Genomic DNA, 20,317 nt, shown 5'->3' with positions numbered 1-20,317 from the left:
TTTTAATTTTTTTTTTCAAGGTTCAGGCAATGAAGATGCAGTAATATTACTACTATATTATTTGTTTTCAGGGTTCAAGATTCATTGATGAAGGTTTAAAAGAGGGTCTCGCTGTGTTGCCCAGGCAGGAGTGCAGTGGCTGTTCACAGGCACAATCCCACTGCTGATCAGCATGGGAGTTTTGACCTGCTCCATTTCTGAGCTGGGCCAGTTCACTTCTTCTTAGGCAACCTGGTGGTCCCTCACTCCCAGGGAGTTACCATATGGATGCCAAACTTAGTGTGGACACCCAGTCGGCATAGTGCACTACAGCCCAGAACTCCCGGGCTCAAGCGATCCTCTTGCCCAGCTATAGTTTGTTCTTGAATTCAAGCCCATCTGGCATTTTGATTCAGGTGCCAGAGATAGGGCGGGGAGCAAGGCAGACATGACCTGCCATCATGGAATCTAGGGAGGAGAAGATAAATAGGCAATGGCAATATTTTAATAAACACCTGGGTGGGGGATGTACCAGGTGGGATGGTGACAGGGACATCTAACACAAACCTGACAATGGGGTAGGCTTCCCAGAAGAAGGGACTTCTAATCTGAAGACTAAAGAACGAGGTGGGCAGTAAGGTTTCAAAAAGATGGAAAAGCACTGTGAGGATCTGGAGGTGAGAATGTGGTTCAGGTTGTCTCAGTTCTTGCTCATTGGATCAGGTTTCATGATTTAGCTGTTGGAGAGACTTGGAAAAAGCAGATCAATGGGGAAAGCTCAGAAAATCCCTCTTTGTCATGTCTTAACAGAGAAAACTTGAGTCTCCACCCCCATCCACCAATCCTTTCCTGGAAGATGAGCCAACACCAGAGATGGAGGAAATGGCCGTGGAAAAAGGAGATTTAGATCAAGTAAGTCTGGTTTGCATTCCATGTGCAACCTGCCTGATGCTTGTGTCTGAAGATGGGTCGGCTCTCTCTAAATGTGATCCTATGGCTGTTGACAACATTTAGAAATTACAACTGTGGTGGTCTTTATAGAGAACCTTTATCTGAAAGCGTATTTAGAAAACTGAGTGAAATAGCAGCGCCACCTCTCTTCTCCCTAAAGAGCTTTACCACCAGAATTAGCAACACATTCAACCTTAATTAGCCCACGAGGTGGGGCAGCAGATTCAGCCCTGCCTCGATCAGCATCTCCTGACCTTGTCAGCTGAGCTTTCGGTTGCCCTCTCATCTGGCCCGGTGATGACATGAGAGGCTAACAGTTCCCCAACGAACTTAGCAGCACCATCAGCTAGGAGAGGCCCCGCTCAGTGTAAGCCAATCACTTTAGTCCTGGACGCCACTGAGGCGGCCTGGACACGTCAAGGTGACCCAATGGCATATTTGGAGAGTTCCTTTTCCTAGTACACTAGCACTTTCATTTGCTTTGGATTTTTCTGTCCAACTCTAAATTTCCTCTCCCTTCACCCTGCAGAACGGTGTTTTTGGAACAATAAATCAGAACTTTTTCTGTCTGGATTAGTGATCCTTCCTTTTAATTTTCTACACTCGGCTTCCAAAGAATTATTTTATAGTATTGTTTTGTTCCAGACACCATGGAAGGGAGGCTGGCTGGGAAGACCGGCTCTGGGAAGCCCGCAGCCGCGCTCTGTGTTCCCAGCACGGCGAGGGTAGGTGTGCAATCCTGGAAGGAGCCAGAAGGGCAGGGTTTCCAGGAGCTGTTCTGAAGGGGTGCAATAAAATGTGTCTGGTTCACTGATTAAATAATTGTAATAACACGGATACCTCACATTTTTATTGAGCTTTATAGTTTAAAAGTCTTTTATATGCTTTATTTTATTTCATCTTCGCAGTGCCTGCCTCTCATTTTATATGAGTTTATACGAGCTGCAGTGCCGGCTGCTCAGACAGGTTAAGCAATTTGCCCAGGGTTATATAGTCTGGAAGTGGAGCAGCTAGGCCTGGGAGCCAGATCCAAAGTCAGAGACTAGAGTTCTTTTCCTGTCGCTCTTTTTATTGCACTGTGATGTCTCAATGAAAAGTGGAAGGCGTAGAAATGGATCCCATGAATAAAAGTGAGTGAATACCTTGAGGCTGTATCCCAGAGATCTATGGGATTAGTGCAGTTGATTTAAAGCCATCCTATCAGTGAGCATGAGAGAAAACAAGATTTCCTCTAACATTCTGGGAGGAAGGCCTGGGATGGGAAGGAGGAATCTGGACGTAGAGCTCATTCTTCAGGTGTGCGTCCCCCATCCACACGGGTTCGCCTGCCCCCTGGGAGCTTGCTTTGTGTAGTAGTGCCATTTCCAGGGCCCTCGTGTCTCCCCCGTGCTAGTGGCTGCCATTGTCGTGTCCAGAATTGTGTAGTTGAATACTCAGAGGCTGTAGTGCTGCTGTGGCAAGTTATCCCTTTAGCTAGTCATAGCTGGATGTTATTAAACTGGGTTAGGATAGGGTCCCCCATTACCTACAAAATCAGTTTTGCCAGGTCAAATATTATTTTCATTTCTCATGAAACTTTGTGCTTATTCTGGAAGCTCAAGGTTACTGTGGTAACAACCAAGACCTGCTCATTCTAAGGACACAGAACACAGATGCATGCAGTAGAGCTGAGTCATGTGGTAAGGAAGATGCCAGACTCTGGTCTGTCATTAACTGACTGACTATATGACCTTTAAGAGATTTTTACTCTCTCCAGACTTCCCTAGTTTTTCCATTTTAGCACGAATGAATGGCTTTCAAACTGATTCCTTACTGCCCCCATCAGATGCCACTGTGGGGAGTTGGGAGGAAACAAGGGCCCTAGGTACCTCCAAGCAGAACAGTTTTATTACGAGCCACTTTTATCATGGACTTCCAGGTAAAATTTCTTTTGAACGAGGAGTTTTATGTATGTGTGTTTAAAAATAAAGTACTAAAGGCCCTGACCGGTTGGCTCAGTGGTAGAGCATCGGCCTGGCGTGCAGGAGTCCCGGGTTCGATTCCCGGCCAGGGCACACAGGAGAAGCGCCCATCTGCTTCTCCACCCCTCCCCCTCTCCTTCCTCTCTGTCTCTCTCTTCCCCTCCCGCAGTGAGGCTCCATTGGAGCAAAGATGGCCCGGGAGCTGGGGATGGCTCTGGCCTCTGCCTCAGGCACTAGAATGGCTCTGGACGCAACAGAGCGATGCCCAAAGCATCGCCCTCTGGTGGGCATGCCAGGTGGATCCCGGTTGGGCGCATGCGGGAGTCTGACTGCCTCCCTGTTTCCAGCTTCGGAAAAATGGAAAAAAAAAAAAGTAAAAATAAAGTACTAAAAATCCCTGGAGCCTGACCAGGCAGTGGCACAGTGGATAGAGCATCAGCCTGGGACACAGAGGACCCAGGTTCAAAATCCTGAGGTCGCCAGCATGAGCACGGCTCACCAGCTTGAGTGCATGGTTGCTGGCTTGAGTGTGGGATCATAGACGTGACCCCATGGTCTCTGGTTTGAGCCCAAAGGTCGCTGGCTTGAAGCCCAAGGTCGCAGGCTTGAGCAAGGGGTCACTTGCTCTGCTGTAGCCCCCTGGTCAAGGCACATTATGAGGAAGCAATGAACAACAAAGATGCTGCAACAAAGAATTGAGGCTTCTCATCTCTTTCTCTTCCTGTCTGTCTGTCCCGTTCTGTCCCTTTCTCTGTCTCTGTTTCTCTTGCTGAGAAAAAAAAATCCCTGGACTAGATTATCCACTTGCAATTTCACAGGCTGTTGCTTATTGGTAATAAAACTTAAACACCAGAGACTAATGCCTCCTCAACATACCTTCCCCGACCTTACACTGCCTCACCAGCCTTGTCCTGCTTGTGATTAATTAGGTGGAAACTCCAGGATCTCCCTCTTCCCAGCCACTTACTGGTTTCCGGAGTTAGGTCCACAGGATGATAGTGGTGAGCTTAGCTGGATGTGGCAGAGAAGGCCCGTCCCGCTTATCCTGGGCTCCCCAACCCATTGGGACACTGTGGTCAGTGGACAGTTTGCCCTCAAGGCAAGGCTCCTTCCCTGCTCACTACTGCACTTGGGTCTGGTGACCAGGAGAGTGAATTTGAAAAGAAGCATTCAGTTTGAACCATCAGTTGCCAGCATATTCCTAGTGATAACAAATGGCATATGAAAAGAGCCTGAGGGTACTCTGTATAAAAGAAAGAGGGAGGAGAAATAAGGAATTTCTGGTTAAAAATGTACCCTCCTGGTGATCCGAGCAGTTAGATTTAATCTATTTACATTGGATAGTAATAAAAGGAAATGGGGCCAGCTGCAGACCTCCTTACTGTGACAACAGTAACCTTTTATTATTCCATCAAACTCCAGGAGGAAATAGCTTAAACATCTGCAGCTTTTGGACAGAATTCACACACTCAGAAATCCAGCCTGAATGCTACTGTTAAATGACTTAGGATATGCTTTAAGCTGAGAATCAACCCCTTGGGGAGCTGGACAGTGCAAAGGGAGACACCAGCTTGAGCTGAAATTCCAGCACCTATTATCTAAATAGGGGCACGTTTGTCAAGTGGCTATAGGCAGGAGGCAGCCCTGTGGAAAATAAAAGAAACTTCAAGCAATCTCTCCTATTGTTCTCCTTTTCCTTCCATCTCACACAACACTGCAAGAGGACCCAGAGCTATGGTGACAGGTCTTTGTACTCACTGCCAGGAGCGGCATTAGTGGGCAGAGGCAGAGCAGAGCAGTCACTGGCGGGTGGGGCGGCACACCCCCTCTGTCTGATTATGCCACTCTCTGAGTGCCAAATTCAGAGTGCTCTGTGGGGCCTCATCAAGCACAGGGCCTGTGGAGGCTGATCAGAATGAGTATGTTGGAATATCATGTAGCTGTTTTCTTCTATCACTTAGAATTTGCATTTTACGGTTATACTGAATGAGCTTTTCAGGCTTACAGACTTTGATCGTATGTCACTTTCATACATACATTAAAAGGAAAATGTAAGTAATGAAATAGGTTAACCCCTTTATAGCCAGGCATGGATGTCTGTATATTCCAACACATTATTGTCCTCCAGGCCATCTAGAATGTTGGTGACGTGCCATTTCTTAAGAATGCTCCCCTACTGTCTCTGGGATTTTCTGACAGGCCATTGGCAGCCATCTCCCATGTTTTCTATTTTACTTTACTTAAAAAATTATAATGTCAAACTTAGAGAAAAGTTTTTTTATTTTTTTTTATTTTTCTGAAGCTGGAAACCGGGAGGCAGTCAGACAGACTCCTGCATGCGCCTGACAGGGATCCACCTGGCACGCCCACCAGGGGGCGATGCTCTGCCCATCCGGGGCATCGCTCTGTCGCAACCAGAGCCACTCTAGAGCCTGGGGCAGAGTCCAAGGAGCCAACCCCAGTGCCCAGGCCATCTTTTGCTCTAATGGAGCCTCGGCTGTGGGAGGGGAAGAGAGAGACAGAGAGGAAGGAGAGGGGGAGGGGTGGAGAAGCAGATGGGCGCCTCTCCTGTGTGCCCTGGCCGGGAATCGAACCCGGGACTTCTACATGCCAGGCCGACGCTCTACCACTGAGCCAACCGGCTAGGGCAAACTTAGAGAAAAGTTTTAAGAATATTACAAGGAACTCTTCAAATCTTTCACCTGAGTTCACCAGTTGTTAACCTTTTTGTACATTTACTTTTATCATAGACTCCCTACTCCTCCCTCCCTCCCTTCTCCCCCTCTTTCTCTCTTTCATAACAAGATGTAAGTTGCAGATATCAAGCCCTTTACCTTTAAATATTCCAGTATGTATTTCTTTTCTTTTTTTATATACAGGGACAGAGAATCAGAGAGAGGGATAGATAGGGACAGACAGACAGGAACGGAGAGATGAGAAGCATCAATCATCAGTGTTTCGTTTTAACACCTTAGTTGTTCATTGACTGCTTTCTCATATGTGCCTTCAGCAGACTGAGTAACCCCTTGCTCGAGCCAGCGACCTTGGGTCCAAGCTGGTGAGCTTTTTTGCTCAAGCCAGATGAGCCTGTGCTCAAGCTGGCAACCTCAGGGTCTCGAACCTGGGTCCTCCGCATCCCAGTCTGACGCTCTATCCACTGTGCCACTGCCTGGTCAGGCCAGTATGTATTTCTTAAGAAGAAGGGCATTCACTTAAATTACCACTGATCAAAATCAGAACATTTAACATCAGTTCAATACTATTATCTATAGACTTTGTTTAAATTTCATAATGTTGTCATACTAAAGTGATAAACTAAAACATTGTCAATAGTTAGGAAAATGCACTTAAATTAGTAAGTAAATAAAACCAATACAAAATAGACATGTTGATTTAAAACATGACAGCGTTGTATAATACACAAACTCCCACTTATAATTACCAGAAGCTATCCTGTACATATGTGAATATTTTCATCAAGGGAAGAAAATATAAACAAGGGGATAATTACAATGCTTATGATGATTATATTTTAATTAATAAAATGATACATACGTAGAGTGGTCATATTTTCCAATTGTAATTCAGGATATCTAGTCTTACAAAGTTAGACAAATTAAATCACATTGTCTACTCAGTTAACAAGGCATCTATTTAAAATAGTAAAATAATAAAAAATAGAAAACTGACTTGGGACATACAGGACAAATAGGTAAGGACCACCCGGTCACAACCATTATACTACACATCATGGATCTTCCATTTTAAACTAATGGAATTGTGGGAAACTTCTGGACATATAGGGAATGAAGGGGAACTCAGGATCCAGCCCATTTTAATTTAATGCAAACAGTGTTGGGAATCTCTTTTAGTCTCATTTTAAGGCCCGAGTTTGGGAGTGGCTTCTGGATGATAAGAGAAAACAGTCCAGATTTTAGTTCTTCTTAGGGAGGACCAGAGTTTCTAGGAGTCTTACAAACAAAGACAAGGAACTCTTAGAAGGTGAAAATGGAATAGAGCTAAATATGAGATTGAATGTCAAAGGTTGACATTTAAGTTTTGGGTGATTGTTATCAGTTTTTACAGATGCTTTTATTCATTCCAATGTTTTATTTTTTTAACTTATCAGAAGAAGGTAATCATTATTTCTGTTATTAGGGGCTTAACTTTTTCTGTACTTAAAAGATATGAGCAGTTCAATTTAACAAGTACCCTGTGGGTACCAATCTATACCCAAATTATACTCTAGTATCAACCCCAGCAAGGGCTCGGGGTCCTTTTGTTGGCATTTGACAATAGATGGAGTTGGCCTTTATTAGGAATAGAAATGAATATGTAGGAAAGCCCTCACTTATTTTTAGATGTTTTAAAAAGAATTTAGTAGCATATACAGTTTTTAAATATTTGCCTGCCTAAATTATGTATATATCAGGGGTTCCCAATTATTTGTTGGGGACCTGTGCTGCTCCATTTTTTCATTGGTCCAAGGCTAAAAATAAAGTCCAAACAGCAAACCACTCTTCAGTCTTTCTCCCTCCCTCCCTCCCTCCCTCCCTCCCTCCCTCCCTCCCTCCCTCCCTCCCTCCCTCCCTTCCTTCCTTCCTTCCTTCCTTCCTTCCTTCCTTTCTCTCTATCTCTTTCTTTCATCTATCCATCTACCTACCTACCTATCATCTTATCTATCTGCTCTAAGGCCACCAACTATCTTTTCTTAGAAAGAACCACCTTTTTTCTGCTGTTTTTTCATATAAAGTGTAAAGAGTATACCATACTTTCTTTTAGGAACTTATGGTGAGAATAGAATGTAGCTAAATAAAAAGTTAGCAACCCTCTGTTGGTCCCCTGTCCTTTTTCTTACGTGTATAGTACTTGATGAAATTAAACCATCTAGGAACCATTGCAGGAAAGCAATGACATACCAGAAAGAGTTCTAGTTTATTATGAAACTAAACTTCCCCATGTGCCATTGGGCAGGCTGCTAGGGCTCTCTGGACCTCCCTTTCTTTCAGTATAAATAATAGTAATACTTTTTACATTGAGGGTTGTAGTGAGGAATAGATGAGATGTTATTTTATGTCAAGTGCCTGGCCCATAATAACAATCAGTAAAAGGAGATTATCAAAATTAGATATATGAAAGCACTTTACAAATTTTAATTGCACTATACCAATATAAGGTGCTCTTATTAGCTGGGATTTAAATTTTTTACATGTCAGTCAGATGATGAATAGCTTCCAAATTGAAAACGTATGTGTTACCAAAGTAGCAGTAAATCATTCACCGTACAAAGCAAGTAAATGTTGCTAACAAAGCTGGCTTATTGTTCTCAAATTGGCAGGAATTATAATGTAGGATATAGTTCCAGTTTAGTTATATTGAGTGCTGCTTATCTGTAAATTAGGAGTAAACTTTAAGGGATATTTACTTTGAAACTGCTTGAAAATTCACAAAGACAGCTCAAGTATAGTGTTTCTTTTTATTCCTTTATAGCCAAAGAAGCCTAAAGCCCCAGACAATCCTTTTCATGGCATTGTTTCCAAGTGTTTTGAGCCTCATCTCTACGTCTATATTGAGTCCCAGGACAAGTGAGTGTTGAACATTTTGCTGTTTTCTATTGCATTTCTTTCTCCTCTGGTCATGATAAAACATCCCAGGGGCACAGCTCTTTCCAGATTCGAAGGAGGGACTTGGCATGCCTATGACCCTTCCTGGAAACCTGTTAAGGATATTTTTATATCTCTTGAATGTTGTTTATTGTGTCTGTTAAATCCCAGAAGCCTGATTTTGCCCCTAATGTCCCAAATGGATCCCAACACCCCCTTCCTGTGTAAGCACTGAGCCCCTACGTAGCTGTATGTGCCAGCCCACAGGGCTTTACAATGTCAGGCACTAGAAAATGGAGAAAGAAAGCCTAACCTCTAATGTATACATTTTCAAGTACAATTTAACTTTTCATTTTGAAATGATTTCGACTTACAAAAAATTTATAAAAAGTTCTCATAGATCCTTCCCCCCAGAGAATATTAACATTTTTCATAACCATCAGGAGGGTAACATTGTCCCATTAATGTCCTTTTTCTGGTCCAAGATCCAGCTGTACATTTAGTTGTCAGGTCTCTTTAGTCGCCTTTAATCTTGAATGGTTCCTCAGTCTTTTCGTTGTCTTTCATCACCTTGACACTTTGATAGAGTATGATCAGTTGTTTTGTACAATACTCTGAATTTGCGTTTGTCTGATGTTGCCTCTTGATTAAATCCAGATTATGCATTTGGGGCAAGAATACCATAGAGGTCACTTTATGTCGTCAGTACATCGGATCAGGAGGCTCCTCATGTGGATCTGTCCCATCACTGCTGGTGCAGCTTGGATCACTTGCTTTAAGTGGTGTCTGCCAGCATCCTCTGTGTGAAGCTACTGTTTTCTCTTTATAATTAATGTCTTGTGGAGGGATACTTAGGGACTGTGTAAATATCCTGTTCTTCATCACACCTTGCCCACCCATTTTGACATCCCTTGATAATTATTACTGTAGTGCTTGCCAGATGCTGATTATCTGTCTGCTAGTTGGAGTTCTGCTATAAGGAAGAGCTTCCCCTTCTCCCCGATTTGTCTGTTTATTTATGACGGTATGGACTGATGGGTTCTTGCCTTCTCTTATAGATTAGCATCCATTTAATATATATGTGTCTTACAAACTTAAGGTTCCAGAAAAATTGATAGAGCAACCTACTGTAGCCAGGTTTCCTTACAGTGGAAGAGTATGTTCATGTTCCAGTGTCCACTGTTCACGAGAAGGGGGAAGACCCGCATCTCTGACCAGCCAGTGTGCAGACCCTTCCCCACTGGGAGGCACATTTTGGAAAAGTTGGGTTTCTGGACCAGCCAGATTGACTGGAGACAGGCTGGCCCAGGCCCAAGAGGACTCCTGGTAGCCTGGAGAACCACACAGGAGGACCAGACAGTGGCTTTCGCGGGGGGAACAGCAGTGGCCGTGAAAGAGTTCTTGGGGGAACTTTTCTGGGAAAGCATTTAGGTGCTGAAATCCAGTCATTTTTTTTTTCCTTTTTAAATGATCCTGTCATGGGTTAGTGAATAGTTATTTCCAAATGTTTCAGGGGTAAACCATACAATTAAGAGAATATTTCAAGTGGAATCACAACATGGAACATTATTGTTGTTCACCTATCTGATTTTATAGATAGCTTCTACTCTTTTTCTGCCCTGATGACAAAATGCTTCATATTTAAATCCCAGAAAATAAACTGTGTAAAAGAGCTTCTACATTAACAAAAAGCTGCTCATTGCCCCAGCCACCCACCCCACCCAAAAACATAGCCTTGACATTTTTCTGCCTTGTATTGCCACAGGTTTCTTCCTACTCTCTCTCCACTAGGGTGATATCTGCAGGCACACAAAGGGCAATAGTTACTGTCTCCTGTTGGTCCCCTGAAAACACCCCATCTTTCTGCTTTCAGAAAGTTTTCTCCCAGGAAGTTAATAAGATACCTCCGAGAGGGCAGCCAAAAGGATCAATCAATTATTTGGCTTCTGGATGAACAGCTTTTAAAGCAACCCACCTAGATGACTATTTCTGGACAAAACCCCTTCTTCCTTTATCAATCCAAAGTCTTATTTTTAAAAAGGCTTAAAAGTTCTTGCATGCATTAAAGTACCTGTAACCACACACTTTCCCCACACCTACCTGGCCCAGAGAGTCATTTTTCTCAATTATTGTAATTCTGGTATCTACTCCTTTCGCATGGCCTTGATTCATATAGAGTGTACTCATTGCTCATGGTACTCTGGGCAGAGAGCCAGACCTCCCTCCCTTAGGGACTCTCCATTTCTCTATGAAAGATGGAGTGCTGGCCGCTCACCCTGCTGCTTGGCCTTGCTGGGATGTTTCCACAGAAGTGGCGGAAGCTGCTCAGAGGAGAACTGCATAGGTTGTGCCGTTGTCGCTCCAGAATAAGCAGCAAGAGCCCGAAGTAGAAAATAGAATCCACGAACTACATTCCCTCATCTGGTAGAGGAGAGAATCAGACAAAATAATGCTTAATGCAGTGGTTATTAACCTTCTCTGAGTCATAGATCCCCTTGAGAACCCGACGAAAGCCATAGACCTTCTTGCCAAAACAAATCTTCATAAACCCACACACTACTTTTTAAAAATATTTTTAAGTGAGAGAGGAGATAGACTCCCACATGTGCCCCGACGGGAATCCACCAGCCACCCCCGTCTGGGGCCGATGCTCTGCCCATCTGGGGCCTTGCTCGCAACCAAGATATTTTTTTAGTGCCTGAGGCGGAGGCTCCATGGAGCCATCCTCAGCACCCAGGGCCAAAACTCTAAAATCAGTCAAACCATGGGTGCAGGAGTGGAAGAGAGAGAGAATGGAGTGGGGAGGGGGGACAAATCTTTGCTTCTCCTTTGTGCCCTGACCAGGAATTGAACCCAGGACTTCCACACACTGGTCGATGTTCTACCACTGAGCCAACCAGCCAGGGCCTCCACATACTATTTTTTTAGCACAATTTCAAGGGGTTCTGGAAAGCCCTTCCTTCCTTAAGTCAAAGAATTCTAAGGCTGGGGGAGAAACTCAGGTGGGAACTGATTTTGTCCAAATTACTACTCTTGTAGCTCTGACTCAAAAGATCTTCACAGCCTGACCTGTGGTGGCGCAGTGGATAAAGCGTCGACCTGGAAATGCTGAGGTCGCCGGTTCGAAACCCTGGGCTTGCCTGGTCAAGGCACATATGGGAGTTGATGCTTCCAGCTCCTCCCCCTCTTCTCTCTCCCTGTTTCTCTCCTCTCTCTCTCTCTGTCTCTCCTTCTCCTCTCTAAAATGAATAAAAATTAAAAAAAATTAAAAATATATGAGTTGAAAAAAAAACAATTCCTTAAAAAAAAAAAAAAAAAGATCTTCACAGGAGGAAAATCTTAAGCCATTCACCAGCTCCCAGGTGACGGAGACCCAACACAGTGTAGGGGAAAGAAAGTGTGCCTGGATGCCAGACAGACCTGGACTGGAGTCAGAGCTTCTCTCACTGGCCTGGGACCTCAAGCCCGGCGCTTACCCGATCCGAGTTCTTGTCCTCTCTGCAGTAAAATTAACAATGCCTCCTCCTAGGATTAGCAGTGAAGATGCAGTGAGGTTACAGATGGGCACTTGGCACAAGTAAATGGTGCTCAGGAACTGTGCCTGCCCTGCCCGCCCTGTGGTCTTGTTCCGGACTCTTAGGTGGTTGGGCGGTCTGATCAGTGTTGCCAGCTTTCTGTTGGGCCTGACCTGGGGTCTGTCCTTTTGTCTCCCCAGCCTCCTACCTGCCCAGGGAGAGTTCTGGCAGCACCTACTTCAGCCAGAAGCCAGGCAGCAGTAGGAAGACGGCATAGGCAGAACCCAGGGGGGAGGCCAGAAGTGGAGATGTCCCCAAAGCCACCTTTTTAATTGGGCTAAGCTGTCATTCTGTGCTTTAAGCAGCTTTCTCAATTTTTGTTTATGTTCAGGAGGAAGTTAGTATATCTTCTACTCTTGGAAAGGTAGGGATTTTCTTCTGCTGATGCTTGAAGAAGAGATTTCTCTACAAAGGAACTTTGTTCACTTCATTCAGTTACATTCTCTGTCCAAGAAGTTACTAGTAGCCCTACCCGGTGGGTCAGTGGGTAGAGCGTCTGCATGGCATATGGATGTCCCGAGTTCGATTTGCAGTCAAGGCACACAGGAGAAGCAACCATCTGCTTCTTCCCGCCTCCCTCTACCCCTTCTGTCCCTCTTCCCTTCTCACAGCCAGTGGCTCAATTGGTTCAAGTGTGGCCATGGGCACTGAGGATAGCTTTGTTGGAATGCATCAGCCTCAGGCGCTAAATATAGCTTGGTACTGGAGCATTAGCCCTAAATGGGGTTGCCAGGTAGATCTCAGTCGGGGCACATGCAAGAGTCTGCCTCACTGTCTCCCCTCCTGTCACCAAAAAAAAAAGAAATTGCTAGTGACTCCATTCCTGCCCATTCTCCTGAGTTTCTTCTAATAACTTATTGAAATAGAGCTCCCCTTCTTCTGGCTTCATCAAGCCTAGAGTTTCTCTCAAAGTTAATTTCAAACTTCCAGGAAAGTTATAAGAATTGTACATAGAGCTTGTATATCCTTCACTCAGATTCCTCAATTAGCAAGTATCTTTCCCTCCTCACATACACACATATATACACATACTCACCTGTATATCCATATACATATTTTTCTAACTAATATGAATTCTCAAACTGTAGATAAGATGCCCATTACTCAATAGTTCACTGGTCTTCCCAGTAAGTAAGGACACAATCTATGTAACTATACTTTGTCCATAAAAATCAGGAAATTAACATTGATACAGTATTACCATTTAATCCCATAGGTCTCACTCTATTTCACCAGTTGTCCCAGTGATGCTTCCCGTAACCCGGAATTTATTCGAGGATTATGGGTTGCATGTACTTGTCTCTTTGGTCTACTTCAGTCCAGGAAAATAACTCATCCTTTATCTTTCATGACCTTGAAATACTTGAAGAGTATGGGCTTGTTACTATGTGGAATGTCTCTCAGTCATATGTTTTCTCTGGATTTATGGGTAATGCAGAAGTGATGCTGGGTTCTCAATAATTCATGTCAGGACAACCCAGTGTCAGCTCATCCCACAGCTTGTCAAGTCCATTTTTATTACCTGGCTTAGATGGTGTCTGCCCATTTTCTCTATTAATGACTAATTAATTAGTGTCAGAAGAAAATTTGAAACCACATAAATATCCATTTTTTCATCGTCCACCGACTTGTTATACTTGCCCAAATCATTTATTTCTAACAGTTGTCAAATTATGATTTTTGTAATTCTGTCATTTTTTAAATGGATTGATTTTAGAGAGAGAGGAAGAGAGAGAAAGAGAGAGAAACATCAATTTGTTGTTCCACTTATTTATACATTAATTGGTTGATTCTTGTATATGTTCTGACCGGGGATCGAACCTGCAACCTTGGTGTATTGGGGACGACGCTCTAACCAACTGAGCTACCTAGCTAAGGCTTCTACAGCTCATTCATATATATGATATATATATGATATATATATATATGATATATATATATATCATATATATATATTTTTTTTATTTTTATTTTTAGAGAGACATAGGAACATTGAACTATTCCTGTATGTGCCCTGACCAGGGATTAAACCAGCAACCTCTGCACTTTGGGATGACACTTCAGCCAACTGAACTACTCAGTCAGGGCTTAATTTTTTATTTATTGATTGTTTTTTAGAGAGACAAAGAGAGGAAGGGAGACCGGGAGAAGCATTCATTTGTTGTTGCACTTAGTTGTGTATTCATTGGTCATTTCCCATGTGTGCCCTGACCAGGGGATCAGAGCTACAACCTTGTCATTTCGGGATGATGCTCTAACTGACTGAGTTAACTAGCCAGGGCCTCTTCTACATTTCTTAGTTGGTATTATATTTTAAGCAAAAGCTTTCTCTGCGCCCATTTATTTATATCATATGGACTCGTAGATCCTATTTTATTCAATAGGCTATAGCCATTGCTATTTTTTTAACTTTATATTGGAACAAATTCAGACTTACAGAAAAATTTCAAAAATAGAACATATTTCCCATATTCCCTTTTCCCAAGTTCCCCTAAGATGTTAATTAACATCTTACATAACCATAGCACAGTTATCAAAGCCAGCAAGTTAGCATTGGTATAGTATAGTATATTATACTAAACACCGGACCTGATTTGGATTTCACCAGTTTTTCCACTAATGTTCTTTTTTTTATTTTTAAGATTTTATTTATTGATTTTAGAGAGAGGAGAAAGAGAGAAAGAAAAGAGCAGGGGAGGAGCAGAAATCACCAACTAGCAGTAGCTTCCCTTATGTGCCTTGACTGGGCAAGCCCAGGGTTTCTTACCATTCACCTCACCATTCCAGGTCGACGCTTTATCCACTGCACCACGACAAGTCAGGCAAATGTTCTTTTTTTTCTTCCAGGATCCATTATTTATTTTAATGCTCAGATAGGCCCTGATTTGGTCGTTGGAATCCCCTTCAAATTGGTTTTCCCCCTTTCCTGTATGCTCCTGTCACTATTTTGGGCACTTCTTTTCAAACACACCAGGCTCATCTTGTGCTTTCTTCCCTCAGCCCTGGAGTCGTTCATTTTTTTAGGCTCCCTTGTTCCTTTGGTGGGAATGATACTCAGGAACTAAGTTCTTAGCATCAGGTGTGTTCACTAATGCTTGGGTGTCATGCTTATAGATTTCTTCCACTGTAAAAGCTAAGAAATATATGTATGTGATTCTACACATATCTCTGTATCTATTTTTACACCTATTTCTATATTAAAACCTGTGAGTTATGCTGATACCTTCAACTTGAATCTAACTGCAGAGGTTTTTCTTTGCTTCCTCCTTTCCATGTCTGTAACTTCCTTGTACAGCAGTAGGAAATGTGGCTCCCGGTACCGCCCCATATTTACTTCCTTGCTCCATTTACCTCTCTGTAACCTATCTCCCAGTTGGGCTCAAGCCAAGCCTTGGCTCCCCAAAGTCAAATCCTTGGCCCCAACTATAAAAGGAAGGGGAAGTGGGGTGGGTACAAATTAGTTTGAGTGTCCTTTAATTAGCAAGTTCTGTGACTTCCTGGAGACCTTAGAGGGTTCTGACCATACCTCTTTGTCAGCCTTTTCTGGCTACATCTCCTCTCCCAGTGCCATCACCCTTTTACTTCCCAGCTAGAACATTGTTCCTGTGAATGCTGAGTGCAGGTGCACCCAAGGAAAGTGCCCTGGTCACCCACAGATAAGCTTGGTGGTTTTTCTTCTCGTTATATTGTTTTTTGTTGTTTTTTGACAGACAGAGAGAGTCAGAGAGAAGGACAGATAGGGACAGACAGGAAGGGAGAGAGATTCTTTGTTGCGGCACCTTGGTTGTTCATTGATTGCTTTCTCATATGTGCCTTAACCTGGTGGGTGCTACAGCAGAGCAAGTAAATGAACCCTTGCTTAAGCCAGCGACCTTGGGCTTCAAGCCAGCAACTTTTGAGCTCAAGCCAGTGACCATGGGGTTATGTCTATGATCCCACACTCAAGCCAGCGACCCCATGCTCAAGCCAGATGAGCCCCTGCTCAAGCCTGTGACCTCAGGGTTTCAAAACTGGGTCCTCCACATCCCAGTCTGATGCTCTATCCACTGAGCCGCCACCTGGTCAGGCTCTTCTCTTTGTTTTAATGTTTCCCTCTATTGATACTGCACCACAATAATCTCTATTCCTAGGTCATCTTATTTATCAATGGATCTCTGGCAGTATTTCCCATGCCAACTGAAATGCTTGTCCAGTTCTTGGGCAAAGGCTCAAATTACAGGAAGAGAGGAAAGACACCATCTACATCCGTGACATGTTTCTTCAAGCTGGAGAGAAAGTGGATAACAACAATAATTGTAGTACGGTTTATCTACATAGTGCTTTACAGTTTTGAAATCAAAACACAGTATAGTGAGTGGATGGAGCTTATCTCTGGAGTCTGACCTGGGTTCAAATTCTCACTCTAATCAGTTCTGTGACCAAGGGAAAATTATATTATTTTCCTCAGCCTCAGTTTATTTATTTATAAAATGGGATAAGGCGGCCTTTTACTCACATCTACTGTGGTGATTAAATGAGATAGTATTTATAATGCACCCAGTACATGCCTAGTTTACAGGCTTACAGCTCCAGTGGGAGAGAGAGGCCAAAGAAAGATTATGGTACACAGCCTGAGGGGACAAAGATATGAATCATTTTCTGTGGAAGTGCAGAAGACTGTGTAAGTCAAACTGCAGGCAGCCTTTCTCATTCATTCGTATCTTCTACCTGAGCCAAACCCCTCTCCTTCCTACCCTGTCTTCCTCACCTTGTTCAGTGCTCACTTCTGACTCTCTGCCTTAATTCTCTTACCCGAATCTACTGTGAAATTTTCTCTCTCGTGTTCTGTTATTCCCTTTGTCTAAAACAAATTGTTCATTTTGTGTATACTGCAAATTTAGCATTTTGTTGCTATCTGGAATCTAAGTATAATCAGCATGAGGGTCCTATCTCCTTAAATAGATCAAAGCATCAAGGGGCAGACACCATGTCTGAACCCGAATAGCACCCTGATCTGGACTTGACCCTTTGTACTCTCTTACTTGATTTTGTAATTGCTTTAGAGCAGGGGTCCCCAAACTTTTTACACAGGGGGCCAGTTCACTGTCCCTCAGACCATTGGAGGGCCGGACTATAAAAAAAATATGAACAAATCCCTATGCACACTGCACATATCTTATTTTAAAGTAAAAAAACAAAACGGGAACAAATACAATATTTAAAATAAAGAACAAGTAAATTTAAATCAACAAACTGACCAGTATTTTAATGGGAACTGTGGGCCTGCTTTTGGCTAATGAGATGATCAATGTGCTCCTCTCACTGACCACCAATGAAAGAGGTGCCCCTTCCGGAAGTGCAGCGGGGGCCGGATAAATGGCCTCAGGGGGCCGCCGTAGTTTGGGGACCCCTGCTGTAGGGTATAAAAGGTGCCTCCTTGTGATTCCAGTCAACAAACAGGTCAATGTGGCACATGCACTCTTCTTCCAGTAGTCCTACAAGATCTTGCCAGAAGTTAGGGTAGTCTTTGGTGCTTGGGAGAAATGATAACCTTTGCGTTGTTGTTGTTGTTATTGTTGAATTCATTTATGCCTGATACTGACAGCCCACAGAGCCTCTGAGTACTCGGTCGCTATTTGACTGGACTGGATCATTATTCAAACTAATGAACCTTGCCTGTTGCCATTGGGGTAACTTTTACAAAGTTCTTTTCTGTGAGATGTTAATTACTTGTTTTCTGAAGTCTTGTGTAGCATAGAAGTGTGATATACACAGTGGGCTTGAGACAGAAGAGTGGGGAAGGTGCCTCTGGTTTATTTCTCATCTGTGCCCGAAAACAATGTCAGAAGTCACCTGGCGGACATTCTTCAAAATATAGAACTCTACAGTTTTTTCAAGTTGAAATTTTCTTTATAGTGTACGATCATAATTAATGTATCATGTAACTCAGTGGTCCTCAACCTTTTTTGGGCCACGGACCGATTTACTGTCAGAAAATATTTTCACGGACCGGCCTTTAGGGTGGGATGGATAAATGCACAAAATAAAATGATAAAATTATGCACCCGGCATAAAAAGTGTGATATTTTTAAATATAATTGTTGAACTTACGAGACAAATGTCAAGAGTGAGTCTTAGACGGATGTAACAGAGGGAATCTGGTCATTTCTAAAAAATAAAACATCATTCAGACTTAAATATAAATAAAATGGAAATAATATAAGTTATTTATTCTTTCTCTGTGGACCGGTACCGGTCCACGGCCCAGGAGTTGGGGACCACTGATCTAACTCATCAGGTTGGCCCTGAAATGAGTGATAGGTGAATAAGTATTCTGACTTCCGCTTCTATGGAAATTAGAGAAAAGGTGAAAGTAAAAGCACTGCAGAGCTCTGGCCCCTGTTTTGGTTGGCACTATGGATTTGGAGATTAGGATTTCTCATAAAAAGACTTTTGGCTTCTGTTACATGCTCTCCTCCACTGCACCAGCCCCCACTCTTTCTCCACCTTCCCATCCTTCCGTTCCCACCCTTTAGGAACAAAGTGTAGAGGTCAATCAGCTGAGGATGTACTGGGCACCGACATAATTGGGAGAGTAGGTTCACACATACACATGAGGGATGGGCCTAGGGGGAGCAGAAGTAACATAAACATGAGCCCTGCTCTCAAAAAGCTTGTAATAGCATACAAGAAACAGATGATTCTTCTGCTATATAGCAAGCAGCTTTCACCTTTTGTACCAACTTAGTTTATTAGAAGTGGCCGCCTAGTGGGCTATCTCAGAACGATTCTGAGCCTCACTGGTGGTGGTGCAATGGATAAAGTATTGACCCAGAATGTTGAAGTCGCTGTTTCAGGGTCCTGAGGTCACTGGCTCTGAGTGCGGCCTTGTCAGTGCAGGGTCTCTGGCTTGAGTGAAGAAATCATCCATGTGATCCCAAATCTCATCAGCTTGAGCCCAAAAGATCACTGGGATGAAAAGCCCAGGGTCGCTGGTTGAGCAAGGGGACACTGGCAGAGTCCTGGTCAAGGCACATACAAGAAACTCAGTGTATAACTAAAGTGAAAGCAACTATGAGTTGATGCTTCTTATCCTCTGTCACTCTCTCTCTCCCTTTCTATCTCTCTCTTTCCAGAAAGAAAGAAAGGAAGGGAAGAAAGGAAAGGAGAGGAGAGGAGAGGAAACAACAAATCAATGTTTATTTCTCTCTCTGTGTCTTTTCCTCCCTCTCTTCCTCTCTCTCTAAGGTCAATAAATAAATAAATAAATAAACAAAATTACCACTATTGGTGTACATTGCCATTATGGGCCCAGGATGGGAGACAGTTAACCTGTATCTTGAATATTTTATATCCTTACAATGTATATTTAAGTGCTTAGAAATAAAGTATCAGTGTATTACAGATAACAGGCATTGAAATGGAGATGGAGGACTGTTGTGAGTAGGAGGTGTGTGGGTAGAGCCGATTAGAGAAGTGGAGGGAGAACATTTTGGAGGAGGGAGGCATCCAGGCAAAGGCACAGGGAAGGAGATCGAGTGGGCAGGGGAGGTGAGTCTGACTGGAGCAGAGGGTCCCTATGGAGGAGAGGTGGGACATTACATGGAAAGGTTGGGCAAGAAAAGCATCCAGATTGAGTGGAGGATCACTAGCTTGAATGCTGAGTTACCGGTTTGAGCCCAAAGGTTGCTAGTTTGAAGCCCACAGTTGCTGGCTTGAGCCCAAGGTTGTTGGCTTGAGCAAGGGGTCACTGGCTCAGCTGGAGCTCCCCTGGGCAAGCCATGTATGAGAAGCAATCAATGAGTCCTGGCTGGTTAGCTCAGTGGTAGAGTGTCGTCTCAGCATGTGGAAGTCCCAGGTTCAATTCCTGGTCAGGGCACACAGAAAGGACCATCTGTTTCTCCACCCCTCCCTTTTTCCCTGCCCTCCTCCCCCCCCCCCCCCCCCGTCTCTCTGTCTCCACCTCCCACAGCCATGGCTTGAATGGTTTGAAAGAGTTCACCTCAGGTGCTGAGGATGGCTCCATGATCTCGCCTTGGCACTAAAATAGCTTGGTTGCTGAGCAACAGAGCAGCAGCCCCAGATGAGCAGAGCATTGCTGGGTAGGGGATTGCTGGGTGGATTCCAATCAAGGCTCATGTGGGAGTCTGTCTCACTGCCTCCCCCTCTCTCACTTAATAAAAAAAGAGAGGAAAGCAATCAATGAACAATTAAAGTGACACAACTACAATTTGATGTTTCTCATCTCTCTCCCTTCCTGTCTGTCTCT

The 20,317-nt window shown here is 43.6% G+C and overlaps 1 protein-coding gene across 1 annotated transcript in view; it reads left to right on the top strand.

The window, feature by feature from the left end:
- The window catches only part of VPS53 (VPS53 subunit of GARP complex), a 181,072-nt gene that overhangs the window by 97,826 nt on the left and 62,929 nt on the right, over window positions 1-20,317 (top strand). The window contains exons 12-13 of the mRNA XM_066363548.1: window positions 790-891; window positions 8,382-8,476. Coding sequence (XP_066219645.1) covers window positions 790-891; window positions 8,382-8,476 — 197 coding nt within the window. The remainder of the gene's footprint in view (window positions 1-789; window positions 892-8,381; window positions 8,477-20,317) is intronic.

This window comes from Saccopteryx leptura, chromosome 2, assembly GCF_036850995.1.
Source record: "Saccopteryx leptura isolate mSacLep1 chromosome 2, mSacLep1_pri_phased_curated, whole genome shotgun sequence".
NCBI lineage: Eukaryota > Metazoa > Chordata > Mammalia > Chiroptera > Emballonuridae > Saccopteryx > Saccopteryx leptura.
Note: the sequence above shows the minus strand (reverse complement) of the source record. Positions and strands in the feature narration are given on the sequence as shown.